We start from the raw sequence: 21,358 nt of genomic DNA on the forward strand, positions 1-21,358 counted from the left end.
TGTTTTTACAAGCATTGGTGCATGAATTTCATGTGGAAAGAATAATGAATCCTCTTGACGTGACTGTATGTATGAGTAAATGTGACAGCAGTTAGTAGCTTAATTAATAAATAGATCAAACAGACAGACCGTATTATTCTGTTCTATGTAGTCAGCGAGCTACAAAACACCAATACTTCTATTCATGCAGAACCAACTTTATTTAATAATTGTGACAACAAACATCATTTAATCTGCTCATATTCTTCCACCAATGATGACGAGGTTGTTTCACATCCATCTGCAAACCTTCGTGCACGGACATGTTGACTGTTTGCTTGTTGTCATGTGAACATTCCCAAATGGAAAGCAGAACTTTTCCAAATGGTGACGTGCCAAGAGCCCAGCTGCATGACGGCACCATTCGTAAATCAGGTGAATCAGACTCGTTCTTTATTGGAGGAGACGTGTGAAAAGTGACCAATTTTACAACCGATTCACACCTCCACAAACTGCATCTCCCCATGATTGGACTTGCACAGAAATCTTACACCAAAGCGATAAAGTAATAATGATGAATTTGCAATATATTATCTTGCCCTTGACTTAATCAGGTTTTCATGCACAGATATGAAAAAAAATTGAAATTTTAAAACACCTCTTCAGTTTCGATGTTTACACAAGGAAAGTTAGTGAAAAAGCAAAACTTTGGCTGCGCTTTAGGTGTCTGTACAAAACTGAAGATGAAACAATGGTTCCCAAGGTGGAACTTCTCTGAAATATACAAACTGTGCTCACAGACAAGCTGGGAGCTCTGAGATGGACAATAACAAACATGGCAGCCTCTTGTGGCATGACGTCCTGTCCATGTTCTAGTTTTATCGTCTATATTGGTAGCTTTGGAGTTGAGATTCACCCCGAGCATCCAATTCATTATCTGTCTGTATAAATGTCAGGTATTGTCGATTGTTAACATTTATAGCATATTGTTCTTTGCACCCATGTGTGTGTCATTTAGTCACAAAAACAACCAACAGCACCAGCCATCATGGCCTGTCATGCTAACTTCATCATTTTCAGGGTTTCTGCTGTTGCCTTGTAAACACGAAGCTTGAAAGAAAAACATGAAAATCGATGGCTTCTCATTTGAAACGTGATGTAAATGTGGCCTTTATCAGACTTGTATTTGCTTCAAGAACACATTTAAACAAACTCTGGGTCTTGTACAAGGTTAATGGGCATTATTACATCTAAATGTTATTGTAAATGCAATTTACACTAATTTTATCTTAACTTTTAAATCATTTATTTTGGCCAAAAACGAAAGAGAAATCTCCCCTCTGACGATCCGTTCCGTCCTCTCTCCACCGCCTCCTGCTCTCCCCGGGACCTCGGAGTCACTTTACACCGTGTAATACCTGACCCCTCCCCCCCCCTCCCCCGCCTTTCCCTGCCTGGCTCAGCCCCCCGCCCCCCCGCTGAGGGGGGGTCGGGTCTCCCTGTCTCGTGGCGCTGCCGCGCGCCGCTCCGTCAGTGCGCCAGCAGACCGCGCGGAGCGCAGAGCGCAGAGCGCAGCCCGGACCTCCGCCGCCTCTCACTGGAGCTCAGAGCGGATACACCGACGCACGGACAGGTGAGCACGCAGCCTGCAGGTCATCTGTAGAAATCTAAACTCCGGAGATGTCTGTAAAGGGGTTTGATGAGGGAGAGTTGGATCGTGAAGTTTTGGCGATCCCTCTGAATCTTTACGCTTCTCTGCGCTCCGCTCTCAGAATGTGGCATCATCGTTTTCCTGTGTTTACGATACGGGGCGAAAGGGACGGACGGGGGGGGATCGAGGGCAGATAAATCACGCGTCAACGACCCCCCCTGTGCAAACACCGGGGCTGATATGAGCGACCTCAACAAATAACCGATAAGTTTCCAGTCTGCTCATGAACAAGTTCCCTGATGTAGAACGATTTTTTTTTTTTTTTTTTATCTCAAGTTATGTCGTGTTAGAATGAGAAAGGTTGATCTATAAACTGGTTAAAGTGTTTGTACTGTGAGTGTTTACTACAGCAGGACCGCAGCTCTCTGAGGAGTCAGTCTGAGCTCTTTATGAAGTGTTTATGGCCGGAGCCCTACAAGGCAAATTCTGGCTGGCAGCGTGTGTGATAAATGTCTGGCTGCATTTAGCTGAACAGTTTATACACAACACAGCACGAAAACTGGCTTTGTTTTGTTTGTTTTTTTTGGGGAAGAAGCTGACAAGTGCATCAGTGTGTGATCTGCCATGTGAACCTATATGTGGACCTCAACCTTGAAGCCCACTGGATGATAGCTGTGAGAGAGACACACACACTCACACTCTGATTAAAGCAAACACACTTGACCCGCAGCAGCAAGTTTACACCATTGTAACTCTAATTTATGGGAAAGGGAGGGCTACACTGTAGTGGTTCACACAGAAGATCCCTGAAGTCTTTGCATACTCTCCTTGAGCAGATTTGGGTTTTTTTACCTGACATTGTTTCTAGGTGTGTATTGAGTGTGTGTTTTGTCCTGACGACCTGTTCTAGGTGTGCTCTGCTTTTGCAGATAATCATCTCAGATTGGCTCCAGACTCCCATGACAGGAGCTGGAAAAGAAAATGAGTTTACCATTTTACCCCCTAATGAGAAATGATTGGATTTCTGATTTCTCTCTTAATCATAAGACGTGACGACGGTATGAACTGGTTTCTCTAAACTGACATGTGAGTGTGTGTGATTGGTAAACTGTCCAGTGGCTCATTCAGACTTTCCTTCATTGCGAGCTCTGATCGCTCCAGCCCCTCGTGATGAATTTATCTGGATGAAATCGACTGCAATGGCTCAAAATGCTACTTTCAATCCTTTTAATTATATAATCGTTATGAAACTATTATCCCCCGTCTATTCACATCCTGCAAGACAAAGTGATACTTAATTAAATCAAACACACTTAATGAAACAGAGCTGATTTGTGAAGGGTCCTTATGTAATCCCCTCACTCTAAATTAAAGGGATGGTCCTCTCCAAGCAGACCGGTGTGTACCCTGGGGGTCAGCCCTACCTTGACCCGCCTCCACCCTCCCTGCTCCACCTCTCCACCTCTTTCAGTCGATCAGCGTGGGGCGAGCAGCGTAAACAACCCAGCGGTCAGACTAAACAGACCACACATGTCTTGTAAACACATCCGTCCTCAGATCCGTAGGTGAGCGCGTGCCGCCTCGGCCCTGCGAGCGGCACCGGGAGGTTTAGGTCACGCTTTCTGACGCGGCTCGCAACCTGGCAGCGGCGCTGTTTTAGTTTCCAGAGGCGGGCGGGGATGAGCTTCCAGGTCTCTGCATGAAACACAAGGAAGGCAAATTAATTAAACAATCATTTCAGAGAAATCCAAAGACTTTGCTTGGTGGATCAGTTTTCTGATTACTTTAAAGACTCCATGGCACAAATGAGAAATGTTTTCCGCTGGTCTTCTGGAGGAATTGCCACCGATCCTCTTGTCGAAAGAGCGTTAAATCCTTTATAATGAATCTTAAAAGGTAGATTTAGCCCCGCTTCTCCCTAACCAACCCTCACCTGGCTGGTGTTTGAATCGATGCCTGAAAGCTACAGTGAGTCACAACTCACAAACACTCACAGCTCGCACCGATCCCTCATATTTAGCGACACATTTGAGCGGCGGGATATAAACATCTCTCTTATACTGCGGATAAGTTGTGAATATAGTCAGAATCCTGCGCTGGTTTTGGTTTTTTCAGCAGTAATGCAGCTGCATTTGCGTTTGATGCTGATCCCGGTGGACCAGGCAGGAATACTTCCTCCGGTTACAGAGCGGAGGGCCTCGGGGGCCACGGAGCTGCTCGCCGCTGCCTCCGTCTGGGGCGTTGACAGGAGCCCTGACATCATTAACGTGACTAAATGAAATGAAATGTGGGTCTGTGGCGTTGTGCGCAGCAGACAGCTTCAGCGGCGATATTACCGATCACGGTGCAGCCAATGAGAAAGCTTGTCGAATCATGTCAGTTTTATGATTTTGGATGCACGCTGAGTCATGCATATTGAGACTCTCAACTCACCAGAACCATCTCATCTCAGTGACGTCTGCATGCTCTTACACATGTCTGAGTTCAGTGTATTACGAAATAATATCCAAGGAGTCGCTCTCACTTTGCAATTCCTCCTATTGTTCCTGTAGCTTTTGCAATTTATTGTGGCTTCACAAGTGTATGATTTGATTGGTTTGAGCCACATTGGTCCTGACTGTGGAGAACAAGCAGAACCCGCAGGATATTTCTGTGGTTCCAGCTCGCTATGGGCCACTCATGTGTTTCTTATCACCATAGAGGGTTCAATGCTTCCCGCAGAGCACTGCCTTGAAAACTCTGCTGCTTTTTAGAGACATTGTCAAACGTTTGTTTTGTTTAATCTCCTTTTTGTTGCATGCAGAGACCCCCCCAGGCCCCCAAGTTATGGCGGGAAGCTTGAGTTTCTAATTAGAGGGGAAAATGTACCCTGTTAATGACATCATCCTCTCCAGCCCCCCCGGCCCCCCCGGCATCCCCGCCCCCCCCCAGCCTGGAGTTAAATGAGTGTCTGTGTTGTTACACAGCAGCTGGTTTGAGACGTTTGACGTTCCCGGCAGTGCGAGACTTCAAACACTCACACATAAACCGTCGGGGTTATAATTTAGCTTTATTGCTACTTGTCGCCTTGTTTGGGACATTGTGCAAAAAAGAAAAAAACAAAATATGTGGAACTTTTCCCACTGACCTTTTTTGGGAAGATTTCTTTTGGATTTTGGAGCACAAAAATCTTTGTTAAAAGATCGTCACGTAAACATCTTCAGTTGTGCGCCACTACCGAAACACAAGTTCTAATGCAAAACATAAGCAAACGACATAAGAAATGTCTATTTGATGGAAAAACTAATTTAAGAGGATTTAAAAAATTCTGCTTCTGTTACATCTAACATATAGTACACACTCACACACACACACTCACGCTGTGATCTAGTAATACTAACTTTCAGAGAGCTGCAGGCAGGAGAGGCAGAACCTGCTATTTGTGAGCACAGCTGGTATTTTAGTCATTTTGTAAACAACAGAGTGTGGAATCATATTTAGTGATCCATCAATCCGGTGAGTGTTTTGCAAAGCGAACGAGGCTGAATGCTGCTCGGTAGTGTCGTGGTTGGCACTGTCACCTCAGAGTGAGAATCGAGCTTGGGGAACTTCCTGTGTGGAGTTTAAATGAATTTTCTCACATATTCTGGTTTCCTCGGTTCAAACACTGAGGTTTATCTCTGTGATGGACTGGTGGCCTGTTCAGTTTGCATCCTGACCATCATCAGGTAGAATCAGCTCTGGACTCGAGGCTGGATGGGTTGAAACATTCTCTATACTTATGCTTTGTTGGAAGATTTGCACAGCTTGATTATTTTCCATAAAATGTAAATTTGCTCCAAAAGTTTTTATCTAACCGTGGAAACAAAACTAACGGAATCGTTCTCACTATCAGCATTTTGATTCCTTCAGACCCGAGGCCCGTTTCTGCTCTTACATCACCCTCATCTCCACGGGCTCATAACTCGATTCATTATTCATCGTGAGCAACAAAGTCATGAAACATGATCTGACAGATCTCCATCTCCTGACGGTCCCCCGTGTGCGGGTGACAGCTGTGAGAGCGGCCCTTCTCCCCGTCGCTCTCACATCCCGGTAATTGTTCACGGTGTGAGCGGGCGCCTCTCCACCTCTGCCACATCCCATCACGCTCAGCCGCGCCGCGCTGCTGTGTCCGCTCGGCCGTGCGAGGGACGACACAGGCCCGGACATTCCCTCGGACGCAGGAGGGGAGCGCAAACGGCGGCTCGGCGGACTCCCCCAGATGTTGTCTGATTCTGACAGGAGAGAGGAGGAGGAGGAGAGGGACGAGCCGAGGGGTCTCTCTCTCTCTGTGGCACTCGGGGGGGCTGCTGGCGAAGAAGCTGGCCCGGTGATCGGTAATGAGAGAAGACAGCTGCCAGGTTCAGCAGAGGTTAACAGCTAAGCGTAGATGGCAGCGAGGAGAGGCAGAGAGGCTCGGTTTGGAGTCTTTGTTGAGAAGGTTGTGGTGGATTCTTTTATTTGAGCTTGGAGGTTTTTTGGAGGTTTTATTTTGAAGTGCTCAACTGAATAAGTGATTCTTCTCCAGTGGAAGCTAAAGGGCTGAAGTCTTATCTATTGTCATTCGTGTACACGCCTGAATTAAAGCCAAGCGTCGTCCTGAAGTCCAGCAGAATGCCAGTGATGAACTGCTCCATCTAATAATCCGATGTTCAAGAGGGACAAACGATCTTCACACCACATTTACAGCAGTCATTTATTCTGTTCTGTTGACATATCTCACGGTTGTTATTACTGCTGAAAGAGAGAAACATCAGAATGACTTATTTGTGTTTGAAGCTTGTGTATTTCTCAGCTTTCACCAAAACCTAGTGGGAAAATCCTCTGTTGTTTGACCCAGTTTAATTATCCTTGAAGAATTTATCAAGATCATTTCTTTTAATATGATGAAAAGATCATGCATAGATATTTTCTGATTGATATTTTTGATCCTCATATAACAGTTTTGAAATCCCCCCTTAGCTGTTTTGTGTAGCCAATCAGAATTTAGTAGTTGCTCCATTTGCATAGTCATGAGTTGGTGTGCCCATGTCAACTTGATTCAATCAAATGTCTATGGCAGATTAGTTTTATGTATTTATTTTTTTACTTGGAAGTGTTAAATAATTAATTGAAAAAAGTTTAATTATTTAATTCTGCAAGTATAAACAAATACAATATAATGTAAAATAAAATTATTATTGGTTTGTAAATGTAGCTAGCTGTCAAAAACATGCTAAAAACACTAAAATGCAACTATTAGGATCCTAATTTTATTTCTTTAGGAGTATTGCTCTTTGAACTTTGCTGAAGCGTTGTCCCGCTGTGCAGTTAGCAAATCAATGCTGACACATTTAAAGTAGCGGAGAGTGTGTCGTAGCGCGAGGTGAGGGGCGGGGTGGGGTTTGGCATTTGGACTCACAGACGACCCAGTGTTTGGGGACACGGCACAGCTGGAGCGGCTTTAAGCCTCAACCAACCCCAAACATCCACAAGTGCTCACAAGATGGTGTTAACCTTTTACTGCTAACGCCAGATATGGTGTTAGCAGCACTGCTACTTCCTAGATATGCATCTTGTCTTTATACTTCAGGTAGTTTTTCTTTCATTCCCTGTTATGGTCTATGAAGCATTTTAGTGAACTCAAAGGCAGGTAGGCAGGTGTTTAATTTAACGCCGCTCTCCATGTTTTGACACTTCGGCTGCTCTTTGCAAGTCAACCAGCGACCATCCATTGAGGCATCTTTTATCACTTTGTCGGGGCTGACATATGGCTGGCAGAGTTAAAAAAATGTGCCGACTTGGTGAAACATCTGGCGGCGTGCCAGGCAGGGCTGTCTCTCACAGAGTTTGCACCAGCCGAGAGCTTAATGAGGGTTCGCAGTGTGAGAACAGACCTTTCATAATTTAACACTCTGGAAGATTGAGGGATGTGCCCAGATTTATGCCTCTGCACTGTTACGGCGCTGTCTAAACAGCCTGGGGACGAGCTTTTTCCTCCTCTCGGGGGAGGTGGGCGGTCCGTGTTGTTGCACAGTGCATTCCCAGCCGACGGCTGCGCTGCGTGGTCGGTCACTGTGGCTTGTGACGCCGGTCACATAAACCAGGCTGGCAAGTGAAGCGAGCGGCAGCGACGGTCATAATTTATGGAACGCTGCTGTCCAGAGCCGGGATGTGTGCCTGACGTTGCCAAGATCTGCTCACTTTGGTGTGCAAGCTTGCAAACAACATTGGTTGCTATATTACAGCCTATATTAACAGTGTTACAAAGTCTTATGTGGTATTTTCTCAATAACACATACAAACAATATTATAATAATTTGAAAGTAATAACCTAATGTTTGGGCTTTGATTATGGATTTTCCATCCAATTTTCTCAGCAGGATCAAAGGATGCTTTTCTCATTGTAATTACGCACTGTACGTTCTGTCAAACTTTCACTCATCGGCAGCGATGTATGGGGCTTAAACATTCCTGCACATAGAGGCGGATTCAGGTGTCTCAGTTACAGCGTGGATTATTAGGTTTCCACACACGGCACCTGGTGGAGGGATCAAAGGTCATTCACATCAAACTTGGACTTTTATGTTCTATCTTTGTCCAGGAATTGAAGGGAGACTTGGTCAAATATTGGTTGGATTTGTTTTGATCGGTTTTGAACAAGGAGGCTGTTTTTGCTGGAGTCGGAAAAGCAAACAGAGACTCATTGAGCTTTATAGGTCAGAGCTGTTTGATCGACAGCTCTCTTTTCCCTGGAAACACGACGTACCCAGTTTGTTGGAAAATAGAAGCATAAACGTGAACACGTTATCACGGTAGCATTGATAACGCCTCATTTACAGCCTCGTGACTGCAGTGGGACCAGAGTTGGTCCACTTTACAAGGCAACGCAGTTACTGTAACCTTATTTTGATCATTCTTTTTACCATTTGCTGAATTAAATCTTTTGCAGGAAGGCAACATGCTTTGTTAAAAATGATTTTCAGAGACGAGTACCATTGTCGTGCCAACCAACAGCCATCATACCGCTAACATTTACCGTCTCCACTTGAAAATCCTGCTGTGTAAACAGGGCCTTAATAACCATTACAATTACAGGCCATTGTGATTCCAGGGTGCTTGATGACCTTGGTCTTTTAATTGATTCAAACGTGCTTGAGGAAATAATGACCGCCTCCCCGTCAAAGTCTGTAGTGTTTAGCACAAGTGCTCAGCTGTCGCCCAGATCACTCGCTTTCAATGACAAAGGAGCTGCAGCAGTGAGTTAGGAGCCCATCTTGTCCATTTTACGGTTTGGGAGGAGGTCCATTCAGGCTGCGAGTCCCTTAAGTCGTCCCAGGTGGCTTCCTGCTGCTCCACATGGATGCAGAGAAAGGCGCTCGGTAGCGTCCGACCGTAGATCAAGTGGTTAATGGAGCTGAAGACCTCACAGTAGTGGTACAATTTATAACTGGAAAAAGGCCTTGTGTTTTTTTTGAAGAGGGACAGTAGCTGATGTATCACGTGTCTCCATGTCTTACATGTCCTTGTCCCCATGTTGTTATTTGTCCTTTTTTCCTCCCTTGACTAACGAGGCAGAGCAGCCGGGTCAACAGTCATCCGTAAACCCGAGATCAGGACCATTGTTGTCGCCCATTAATAATGCAAAGAAAGGCCAGTAAGTCCCTTTTGTCTGAGGAAAAGAAGAAGACACCTCTTCTTCTTTGTCCTGCTCCGCGGCAGACTTCTCGAGGTGTTCCTCGGCGCTGCCGCTTAATGACAAAGTCACAAATCGCGGCTCATTAGCGGCAGATGCTTTTTGTTTACACTGTAGTGAATCGGTGCGTGCAGATGCTTCGCGGTGACATAAAGATCGCCGTGAATGAGCTCTGGTTAACGTTTGAACATCCGGGCGTCTCAGTCCATTAGCGACGATTGTTAGCCTGCATTGCGCTTAATAGTCGCGCCAGATGTCGGAATAAAGAAAGCGAGAAATGCAGACAGAGACAGAAAGAGAAAAACACTGCAGATGACCATTTGGTCGACAACCAGATGCCTCTCATCTGTCCCAGCATGGATTTGACAGGTAGCTCTGCTAAATAACCTGCGTGAGCATCAAAGGTGTTCCTCATGAATTATAAACCTCTTATCTAATGTTTACCTCGCTGAATGCATAATTCACGATGAAACTCCCTTTAACCTCATAATCCGAGGTCAACTGCTTTTATTTGGGAACGCCCAGCAGGCTTTGATGAAGCTGTTCTTCTGCCGGCCCTCCTAAAGCAAACACTCGCTTCCTGGGTTTTTCTGTGCCGAGCTCCATCCTCTCCCGAAAACTTCTTTTACCGAATAATTGATAAGAAGCGCTACAGCAAAATGTGACCTGTTTTCTTGTCGACGTCTCTCGAAATCCAGGAGGCACGAACAAAGCTGTACTGATTAAAAAAAGAAAAGCTCCTCGGTCCCGTTAACATGACATGTCGCTGTCAGAGCTGTCCGAGCGTCTGAGGCACAACGCGGAACATCTGGTTCCTCTTTAGCTGCATGGGGGCGCCCGGTTAAGCCTTCCCTCCAGGCTGGGCCATCCACTCCGCAGCAAATACAGGCAGGAAGGAGTAAAGGATGGGAGAGGAGACGCAGACATCGGAGTTTTATTAAAGAACAGAGATGTAAAGCATGTCTACTATGTTCGCCTTACATGGTGAAGTACTGACCAGAGAGCTCACTGGCTTTGAACTGTAAGTCTCAGGAAACACTCCAGAAACACATGCTTCTACAGGTTCCTCTCTTTTCTTTCATTCTGTGTTTTTGCTGTACTGGTTTACATATTTTGTTGTTTCTTTTCTCGATCGGGTGTATTAATTTTCACCTTAATCTCTGTGGGACTTCCTTGTATATAAAAAAACGATCAGTTGCGCAAAATAGGAAAAGACGCTCCAAACAAGCTGTGTAATAGTTTATTTACAAAAACTCGCATCTGTCCATTTTCCACGTCTTCTCTTCATCCTGCTCAGCATGGGAGAGAGCAGGATACACCCTAGACAGGTCGCCAGTCCATCACAGGGAAAACACACACACACACACACACACACACACACACACACACACACACACACACACACACACACACACACACACACACACACACACGCTCAGTCTTGTATTTCTATCCTTGTGGGGACCGTCCATTGACTCCCATTCATGTCTAGCCCCTAACCCTGACCCTTACCCTAACCCTAACCCACACCACAACAAAGCCTAACCCTAAAGAAATGTTTTTGCACTTTTACTTTTTTCAGTAACAACAACATGGTCAAGAAAACACTGTTTCTCCTACTTAGGACCGGAAAAAGGTCCCCACAAGGCACGTCGTTCCACGTTTTGCTATCCTTGTGGGGACATTTGGCCCCAACAAGGATAGAAATACGAGAACACACACACACACACACACACACACACACACACACACACACACACACACACACACACACACACGCGCGCATTCACACTTAGGGGGCAATTTGGGGTCACTGATTAACCTCACATGCATGTTTTTGGACCGTGGGAGGAAACTGGAGTACCCAGAGGAAACCTACAGACACACATGGAGAACATGCAAACTCCACACAGAAAGGCCCAGCCAGTATTTGAACTTGAAGCATGGTCGCTGTGAGGCGAGAATATTAACCGCTGAAACTTTTGACCTCAAATTCTCCCCCTGTGATTCTTATTAAAATGTAGAATATCACTTCTCAAATAAACTCCTCTTCCAAACAGAGCTGTTCTCTCTCCTCCTCCTCTGCTCTGGTCTGTTTATCACACTGTGGGTGTTAAGATTTACTGTGCAACCTCTTGACTTTTACGCCTGATTTCCACCAGTTCCGGCCGTGTCGTGTTCCAGCTCTTGAAGTTGAGGGTGGCCGCTCGTTTTCATGCTTGCGCTTCACCAGATGTGCATTTTTAGACGTGCGCGAGAAGCCAGTTGGCACGCCGCGCCGCTAAAGATGCACTTCTAGGTCTATTTTTGACATGTTGAGTTGCACAGAAGAGATTGCAAAGCATGGAGAATCTGGACAACTTTAAATCTGTTGGAGAAAAAAAAAGGAAAGCGTGACAATGAAGAGTTTTGCTATGTATGGCTGCTGCAGAAAATCAATATTCATAAAGCTGCAAGCACAAGAACAAGAAAAAGAAATGCATACATGTTGACCAAGCTGGACAAAAGCTTTTGAAGACTGCATGCAGACTGTGTCAGGAACAGCAAACAGAGCGGGAGAAGGAGGGAGATGCAGAGATACAGAGAGGAGGAGTGCGTGCGTACAGGAAGAGAGAGATGGGAGTTGGAAGGGAAATGAAAGGGTACAGAGGCCCTGTAGCAAGTCCAGGAGAGGCGGAGGGATGAAGAGTGGGAACACAGGCGTTACGGAGAAGAAGGTGGGGCGGCGTTCGGCGTGCAGACGAGAAACGAAGGCAGGGGTTTGGAGGTTAATGACAACCTACAGCGTGAGACAAAGGAGGTGGAGGAACACCAGAGAAACTCTGAGGCCGTCTCACGCTTTTCACGAGCTCTGAGATCACAGGGGAAGGTGCCGGGTCCTAATTTGGCTCATTACGGTCAGTGGAACTAATAGCGGCTATTGTTCTCCTGCGAATCACCGGCCGACTCACTGTTTCGCTCCGTGCATGCATCACCGTGCACATTTCCTCCTCGCCGGTGTTCCCAGCATTTTAAAACATCTGTAGTGACTTGATAAAGCTAAAGGACAAACTCACAAGCCGACGTGGGGATGTGTGCTGTGGTTGGCAGGCTATAACGTCAGGACAGCATGGTGAGGAATTATGTAAGTCTTCCAGTTGTTCCATAAATAACCATATTTATTCGTGAAAATAAGATATCTACAATTAATCTACATGCAGTTGTTTTGATACTTATCGACCTTACATGACACCTGATGGGTAACTCAGTAGTAACTCCTCTGGACTGTTTAATCCATTAGAAATCAGTAAAAATGGACTCCAAGTACTTATTTCACCTTTAAATATGATACCTGACCCAAAATACACAAGATAAATATAGAAATATAATAGTTACGATCTGTGTATCTTTGTATTTCTGCTCTTTTTGTGTTAACTGATGCTGTTGTTTTCATGCGTAAACACGTGAAAACCTTGTGAATCCCAAAACCAGATGATTTTCCTTTAAAAAAGAGTATTTTGAATGCTAAAAGATGAGTTTATCCTTTTCTGTTCCCAGTAAAATATTTATTGGGATTTAAAAAAAAAAAAAGCCTTTTAATCATTTATTAGAATCTAATTATGTATGTAGAGGCCTCAAAATATGACCATTATGTAAAGATGAAACCTTTGGTCGTTCTTCCTGCAACATCAGTAAGATGCATTTAAGGAATCGCATATTTGTCAGCCGTGTTTCAATATGTTCAGTTTTATGAACACTGACCACCACAAGTGAACACATAAATCTAACTGCCTCAAACAACATTGTTCATTTATGTTCTGGAGTCTCACCATATTTATATCAGCAACTGTGTAAATTTAGCACCGTTTTTTTTTTTCCACAAGGAGGTTTGGGCTCAAACGAACCGACAACCCACACCGTGACTCAGACTCCGCCACGTGATCTCCAAGATAGCACTCGGAGCAAGAGATAACCTATGAAATCAAAGTGGCTGGTTTCCCTCAGGAACCTCGCTTCAGATCCACTGAAAGCACGCTGCCATTACAAGCAGAGCCAAAAGAAATGCGTTGAACATATCGCCCATACTGAAGTGGCTCTCAAGGTTGTGACCGCTGACACCGCGAGGATTTATCAGCTCCTTTATCGTTGGATATGGCCTCTCATATTCTTTATGTTATATTTTCTTTCATCCTTGACCCCCCCCCCCCGCCCCCCCTCGCATGAACCTCAGCATTAATGACTTTGTTTAGGCTCCCGTGGCGATAATCTCCTTTAACGCTTCAATAGCATTAGCGTGACACTTTTCATTGTGGAAGGCAGACGGAGAACAGATTGCCCCGGAAGAAAGATGTCTCATACCAAGAACCGCAGCAGCCACACAGCATAACCTCATTCCTACTTCTTCCTCATTTTCTACCCATTTTTCTTGTTTCATGCCCCCTCCAACCCATCGCCCTCTCTCTTTTTTTTTTTTTTTGTACTTTCACACCTGTTGTGAGATATTTTTCCCGGATCTCAACCTAAACAAAGGCTGACTTTCCCGAGCTTCAACATCTGGAAAAACCAAAAAACCAACCAGTATGTTGCTGCCCCCCCCTCACACTTCAGGTAATTTATAGCTGCACGCCATTTAACAGACTCTGTGAGGGGTGTGGAGGCTGAAGGAAGTAGAAAGTGCAGAGAAATGTTAGCTCACCTTCTTAAGGGTCAAAAAATAACCTCACAGTTGTGAGTAAAGTCAATTGTAATGGAGCAATGTTTCCAAATCCAGAGTGAGAACCATTTTTTAGAGAGCAGGTTAGTGCTGCAAAATCTCTTATTTATTTCTGTATTTTGGATTTTAAACTGCCATACATTAGTTCCATCTTCCTTAAAAGTGCCCACATAATGGCCTACGAAAAAAAAAAAAAAAAAGATGACAAATGTGCAATTTTAGAGATATACTCGAATTTTCTCATATGATTCGTGATAATTCAGCTCAAATGATGTTCCATTATACAGCAATTTCGGCTCCCTAACAGCTTGTAATTTGCTGCTCCACAGATGTGTTTGGATTTAGATAAACTTTGTCTGAAGCTTTGCAGTGGCACTCAGCAATTTTGCGATGTAATCTGCTACTCTGCCACTCCTTGATGTTTGAGGACTCTATTATAATTATCTGTATGGAGCAATGGACCGGGTAAAATCATCTTTCCCAAGGGTTTTTTTTTTTTTTTTTCAGTATCAGAAAAATAATAATGCACTTCTGAGACAACGATCATTACGAAACTGCTGCAGTCTCTTTAGCTTGCTTCATCCCAATTTGAGTGCTGTTACATACGGTCGTGTTCTTTTGTTGACTTGAAATCTCCAGGCGTTTTCGGTTCTTAAGTAGGCCAATAAGGTGGCAGGAGTGCAGTTGTGGGTGTAAGTGTTCGCATGTGTTTGCCACAATCGGTGGTGTCAAGCGGTTCACTCTGACCGGTGAAATATGGATCCTTTTCCTGTTTGTTCATTGTTTTACCTCTTGTGAAGGAAAAGCTAAAATAGCACCTGATACCACTGGAAGCAGACCTGAGGGAACAATAAGCACAGGCGATACGGCAAACTCCTGCTGTCTCCGCTGCACGAGGAGCATTCATCTCTCCAGACAGACATTTAATATATATTGGCGTGCGATAGGAAACAAACACTATGTGCATCTCTGGGTGTAACAACTCTAAAAATTCTAAAACTTCTTTGCACTTATGAAAAAGCTGCAGAACAGTTCAAAAATCTGCTGCTTGACTGTGTGTTCAACCCTCCTTTATTTACAGGACAGCTACTTATTGCCTTGTGCCGACATACGCACATACACACTGATGGGCTCAGGGGTAAAACTGGAGCAGATACATAAATACCCATGACCGCTTGCACATACACACTTCCATGCATGCATATGCAGACACATGATAACTGTGCTGGGATGTTTTCCAGCTATAAATATGTTCTGGGTAGAGCCCAGCCTGTTACAGGCACGTGTCCTCTCCTCCCACTCGTTTGTCTCTTCAAATGCTCACAAACCATTAAAAACGTAAACGATATTAAACATGGTCTTTACACAGAACACCATAAATATGGAATATTGCGTAATAAAGCATGCCGTCATCCTGTGTTTGGTTTAAAGCCTCATTTATTTTTTGTAGTGGCTTGTTTTTACAAAGCTGTGTCACGACTGCCATGAAAGTGTATCGCTTCATTCAAGAAGCAGTTTGGTGGGTTTAATTTCCAACAGAATGCCTGGTTTCATGGTAGACGCTTGTTTGAAACTTTAAAGGGGTACTATATGTTCAACAGAAAACAATTTTTTGGTCACACCTCTGTCTAAATTTAAATCAAATCTATAAAATTGTTTGTTAATTTTCACTGAACACCTCTGTTGTCACTAAATGATATTGGGGAAGAGGTAGAGTCTGGTCATCTGCCTCAAACCTTCCCTCAGCCAGTCTTGACTTGAACTGTCATGTATGTTTAAAAGAAGGGGTATTTGTATACTTGTACATGTCAGCATTGCATTACTGCCTGTTTTACACTGTACATGTAACTCCCTACAGCTTTAAATAAGCACAAGCTGAGCTGATCTTCAAGGACCCCCTGCTCTTCGTGCCATCTGGTCTTCGCCGTCTGCCCTGGAGAGCGACACCTCAAACTAAAACCTCTCTTTGTCCCTTTGTCTCCCATAGGTCCTCACAGGTGAGGCGAGGACAAGGAGATAACCTGCTTCTCCTCCATCTGTCCATCAGCGGGCAAAGTGCCTTGGTGCCGGCCACCCTCAGGTCAACTCAGCCACGACGGGCGCCAAACAAAAGTCTTGACCTGGAGTCTCCTGGAAAACCTGCACAGAGCAAATACTCCAGGCCATTGTATGTCATTTCTCCCGGCAGGCGTCACCAAAAAGATCAACAGTGAAGGGTGTTGTTGGGAGACAGAAAAAGAGACGGAAAAGTGGGGGAGGAAGAAGTAACCCTTTCAAAGTGCACCCGTCCTGCTATTTTTGTTGCACTGTGGGCAGGGAGCGTCTCATTTGGGAGTGCTCTTGGCTGACAAAAAAAGGACTTCCCTGTCCTCTGCCTGCCGATCCAAATGCCTCTGTAAATACAGGATATAGATATCAATTTATCTGGGTTTTAACATCGCCCAACAAAGACACTGAAAACTATCTATAGAAAACCTTATAGCAAACTTGGACCTTGTGGCTCTTTGAATTGCTACTTGTCCGTCACCCATAGGGAAGGATTTTAAAGAAGCGAGAACAGGAATGAGAACTGCCACAACTCCTGAAAATTGAGTAAACACTTAAGTTAGGTTTAAATTTCACCAGAATCAGTTTGGCAGTTCAACAGGTTTTTGATGTCTTTCCCAGCTTGGTGAAGTACCATGAAGCCCCTAACACCAATTGGATCCCCCTCTCCTCTGAGGCTCCTCAACAAGGGTCCGGATTACCTCCGGAGGCAGATCGACGGTGGAGGCCAGGGCCGCTCCATCAGCGCTGTGGAGAGACTCGAAGCAGACAAAGCCAAATATGTCAAGAGCCAGCAGGTGATTAACACCAAGCAGGAGCCTGTGCTGGTGCCCTGTGCCACCCCGCCGCCTCCTCCCCGGAGAACAATCGCCATTGCTGGCAGCTTAACGCCTCATCTTCCCCCACGTCGATCGTCCAACACACCCTTCTCCACCCTGTCTGACTCCTTCACTTCGCGGGACGAGAACGAGAACGACGACTCGAGAAAGGAGAACCGACGGACTTCTGTTGACGTGGAGGCACATAACAGGAGCAATGTGAGTAAAGTGATGCCCCCCAGCCCAAGAGCACCCGGGATTAACACCTTGGTAGCACCACACAGCGCTCCTGTGCTCAGAAGGAGTACGGGCAAACGCATGCTGAGGCCCGACTCCCTCCTCATCTACCGGCAGAAGAAGGAGTGCAAAAGCCCTAATGGTGCAACGGTGGGAGAGAATAATAATCTGGAATTGAAGGGGTACAGTTTTGTTCGACGCCTCTTCCAAGGTTCTATGAGGGAGAAGAGCGGCGGAGGTGAGGGCAGAATCCAGAAGATGGTGATCGGAGAGGAGAAAGCACCATCACGGGATGGCGAGTCACGCATGTCTTGGACCAATGACAAAGACATTACAGACGGTGGAGCAGGAAGCCGGAGGTCGAGTAAAACCGACCAAGAGCGTAGCCCAGAATCTGTCCCCAGCCCTGGATTCAGCTGCAAGCTCCCAGAAACTAAGAATGGTCTCACAAATCCTACCAGTGATGGAATTACCAACGGTGTTACCGAGGATGCCCACTCGAGTGACCACGATGATGAGAATGATCCGTGGAAGCGGGCATCTCCCCCGGCGCCCAGAAGGCAGCCCGGGCAGTTACAGCGGTCCAAATCAGACTTGCGGCTTCGCTGCTCCGTGGCTCTGTCGGAGCAGGAGCACTTCTTCGATTTCTGTGGCCTGGACATGGACATGATAGAGCGTCTGGGCAGAGATAATTTCCTCTCAGGCGCCAGCTCTATAGACACACTCTCCTTGGCGCTCCGCAGCGTCGGTGGGGACGGTTGCGGCGGCTCGGAGCCCAGCGAGTTCTCTCGCCACTCAGGAGACGGACTGTTCCAGGAGGAGCTGACAGAGCAGCTCCCCACTGGAGTGTCAATCATTGAGAGAAACGCCCGTGTGATCAAGTGGCTTTATGGGTGCAAGAACGCTGCTCGAGAAGGACCCAAAGAGTCAACCGTGTAATGCAGGGATGAGAATCTGTGTGCCATGATGTGTCAATAACCTGAAGGTGTTGATTTCTATGAGTTTGTCTCTCCTGATGCATGTTTTACCAGGAGAACTCAGACAGCGTGGCGTCAAGTCACGCAGACGGTTACACTCTGTCCGAAAATTACTTACTGGATGTCAAATTTCACTTGATGTTTAAAAAAGCAACACCCACTCTTGGAGATGAAATCCTGCATTGCAGCACAGAGGAAAACAATAGAGTTTGGTTCTATTTTTAAGCCTTGGGCTAAAAGCAGCAACTCAAAGCAGCTGAGCTTTGTGGGACAAAGCTGCCTTTAAAATGTGACTATAAATTTCAGATGAGTGCCAGCATCAGGTGATATTCTGCTTTGTTTTTCTTACTAATATCTGCATGTTCAGTTACCATCTCATGGCACACGGTTGTCTTTAGTCCCTTAACTCCAAAGATACTGTTTCTTTGATTTAAAGAAGAACTGTTATTATTTTTTCTGTCCAAATATGACATTGTATTTATATATACCATGGAAGTATTGTGTGAGTAAAGACTGACGGTGCTGGTGAATGGAGCTGTTCCTCTGGGTAAAGCGATTTGCTTGCTGTGTGTATGCGTGGACACGTCGTCCTTGACTTTTGTTGCTTTTCATTTAATGACAGAACCGGATTTGAACTGATTTGAAATCAGGCCTCTGGGACTCCTCCCCCCTTCATGGCACATATGTGTATGTTTGTTTGACACAGTAGACAGTTTCGTGTCCTGGATATCAACACTTCCCCCTTAATGACTAATTTAAAACGGAAAACCACTAAGCTAATGTTTATTTTTAAACTGGAAATCTGCTGTGTGAGTGTGAAGCCAACCATGAGTACCTCATTTGAATCTGTCCCAGTTTAGTTTATCTGTTGCCTTTTCTTTTTTTTTTCTACTACTTAAACGCAGGCGTTGGAACAAACATGCGAGGCACCCCTGTGGGGTCATTAATGCACTGAACTGGACAGAGAGAGGAAATAAGAAAATAAATATATAGCTTCGACTCTTTCCAGAGATTCATCTCATGTAATGTTGAACACTGAGCTGGATTCTAAAGACGCTTCAACATCTGGGAGGAGAGGAAAGTACATCTAGCCAGTCGCTTGTTTTTAATCATTTTTATTTCATTCTTTAACCCATGAAGCGGGCCACTGCTCAATGATTACTTGTGACACAGTTATTGATTTCCCCAGCCGCTGTGTCATGCCTGGTCACTGCCGAAGAGCTGCAGAACTGTTCACTTTAAAAACAGTAGATATTTACGAGGAAATCTGCATGTCTTCAGGAGTTTTAATCTCGCTGAAGACGTTTCCTGGCTTGACCAAGAACGCAGTAATAAATTAATCTGTAAAGTTAAAGAAGCTCATAATCTAAGACCTTTACTGCCAAAAAGTTGTAGGGAGTCACTTTCTCCATCTGGCAGGTTGGAAACGGTTACCCTCCCCTACTCCCCCCCCCCCATCAAAACATGCCGAGGCTGGAGCCGCCCTCCCCTCTCTCAGATCCTACCTCACTTCATCCATTCTTCAGTGATTCCCTCTTTATCTCCATGAAAGGTCATTTCCATTGCCTGCCCTGGAGGATGCCACTGAAATGTGAACTGGGGGTCTGCCGAGATATATGGGGGTCAGACCAGCGAGGCAGAGCATTACTGAACTGGAGGGCATGTTATACAGCTACATGTGATAGCTTAACGTAATTACCTGCAGCCATCATGGTACTTTCTGTGTTTATCACGAGCATGCCACACCCTCTTGAAACTCCTTCCACATTGGCTTTTTTTTTTTTAAATTTCCTGATGAAAAGTGTTTGGTTGCATGTTTACAACCTGGCTCCATAAGTTCTGATTTTCTTCTTCATTTTTTTTTTTTTTTTTTTTTTTTTTTTAAATCTGATATATACGAGAGATTTAGTTTTTATTCCAAAGAGGTCCGTGTATGATGTACACACCAAATAAACACAAATAAGAAAACAAGTTGGCGTCGCTGTCTCGTCCTTTGCTCTTTGCTTCCTCCCTCAACAACAGCATCAGGTCTCATTTTTCACATTATCTCAAGTGGCGAGGCGCTAATCCTTTTAGCATTCCCCGCATAGTATGCTCTTGAGAGAGCTGCAACAGGTTGCGTTTGTAGACAAGGGTTTCTCTGTGTGGCCTGATGCTGTGTCTACGCCGCGCTGTCTGCGGCCGACTGACACCCTCATGTCCCGTCTGACTCAGCATTCGTTTTCATGCTCACAACGGGCTGAAATCTGATGAGGAAAATCCAAAACATCATTTATTTTAAGCCAAACATTCTGAAGCCCAACTAGTAACAGATGATTGTTGTTACTTAATTGATGGCTGGATGAGATTTTCATTTTTTACACTTTTTCTCTATGTAAAACTAGATGTAAAAACCCATATTTTACAAATTGAGCATTTTGTGAAGAAAACCTATGTGAAATATCACTAGTTTATCACAGTAGTCATTCATCTAATCAGACCTGTATTGTTCCTGTGACTTGTGGCTGAAATATTAGATGGCCGTCCACAGAAGGCTTGGTTTTTATGCCTCCATTTAGCGCCCGGTTCGGGCTGCAGGGGCCGATCCCAGCTGACGTTGAGTAAAATCTATTGTACAACCTGGACATGATGTCCAGCAGCAGGGCTGCCAGCTCGCATGCACTGAGCGTGAGTCACATAGAGCAGCGGCTTTAGTCGAATGGTGAACATCCTGTGTTTAACAACAAAATACCTTCATCAGATACCCCCAGGCCACATCGGATCGGCAACTCTATAAATAAACCGTAACAGCTTCAGTTAAAGTCCTGAGCAAATATTTAATTGTAGCAAAGCTTTTGTAGCTTTCAACTTGTCTTTCTTACATTTATCCACATGTCCCAAAATCTCACTGCAAGCGGAAGTCATAACTGGGCAGCCCCGCTGACACGCACACACCCGATCACACACACACACACACACACATTCACACCTGGGGCCAATTTACAGTTTACACTGACAAACTAACCAATTATGTTTTTGAATTGTGGAAAACAGGAAGTAGGAGCAACTGCTTTCTACTGGGGTCACGCACCTTTGAATTACAATGTAAAACAAATCAAATTGTTTTTTTTCTTCTGGAATCGTTCCATCATAGGGTTTGTGAGTGTAGAAGGATTGCCAGTGTTTCCGAATGTTAAAGTGATCAGGTCTCTAAAAGGCAAACAATTAGTCAATGCCTCGTAAAAGCCATTTTACGAAGGGCTGGAGCCAGTGGCAGCTACA

General features: G+C 45.0%; 1 protein-coding gene across 1 annotated transcript; it reads left to right on the forward strand.

The window, feature by feature from the left end:
• The first annotated feature begins 1,519 nt into the window (after positions 1-1,519).
• On the forward strand, positions 1,520-19,862 carry fam110d (family with sequence similarity 110 member D). The gene is made up of 2 exons (XM_030103406.1): positions 1,520-1,612; positions 16,007-19,862. The coding sequence occupies exon 2, from the start codon at positions 16,701-16,703 to the stop codon at positions 18,057-18,059; it is 1,359 nt and encodes a 452-aa protein (XP_029959266.1). The 5' UTR covers positions 1,520-1,612; positions 16,007-16,700; the 3' UTR covers positions 18,060-19,862.
• Positions 19,863-21,358: the final 1,496 nt, after the last annotated feature.

The sequence above is a fragment of the Salarias fasciatus genome, chromosome 11, assembly GCF_902148845.1.
Source record: "Salarias fasciatus chromosome 11, fSalaFa1.1, whole genome shotgun sequence".
NCBI classification, from domain to species: domain Eukaryota; kingdom Metazoa; phylum Chordata; class Actinopteri; order Blenniiformes; family Blenniidae; genus Salarias; species Salarias fasciatus.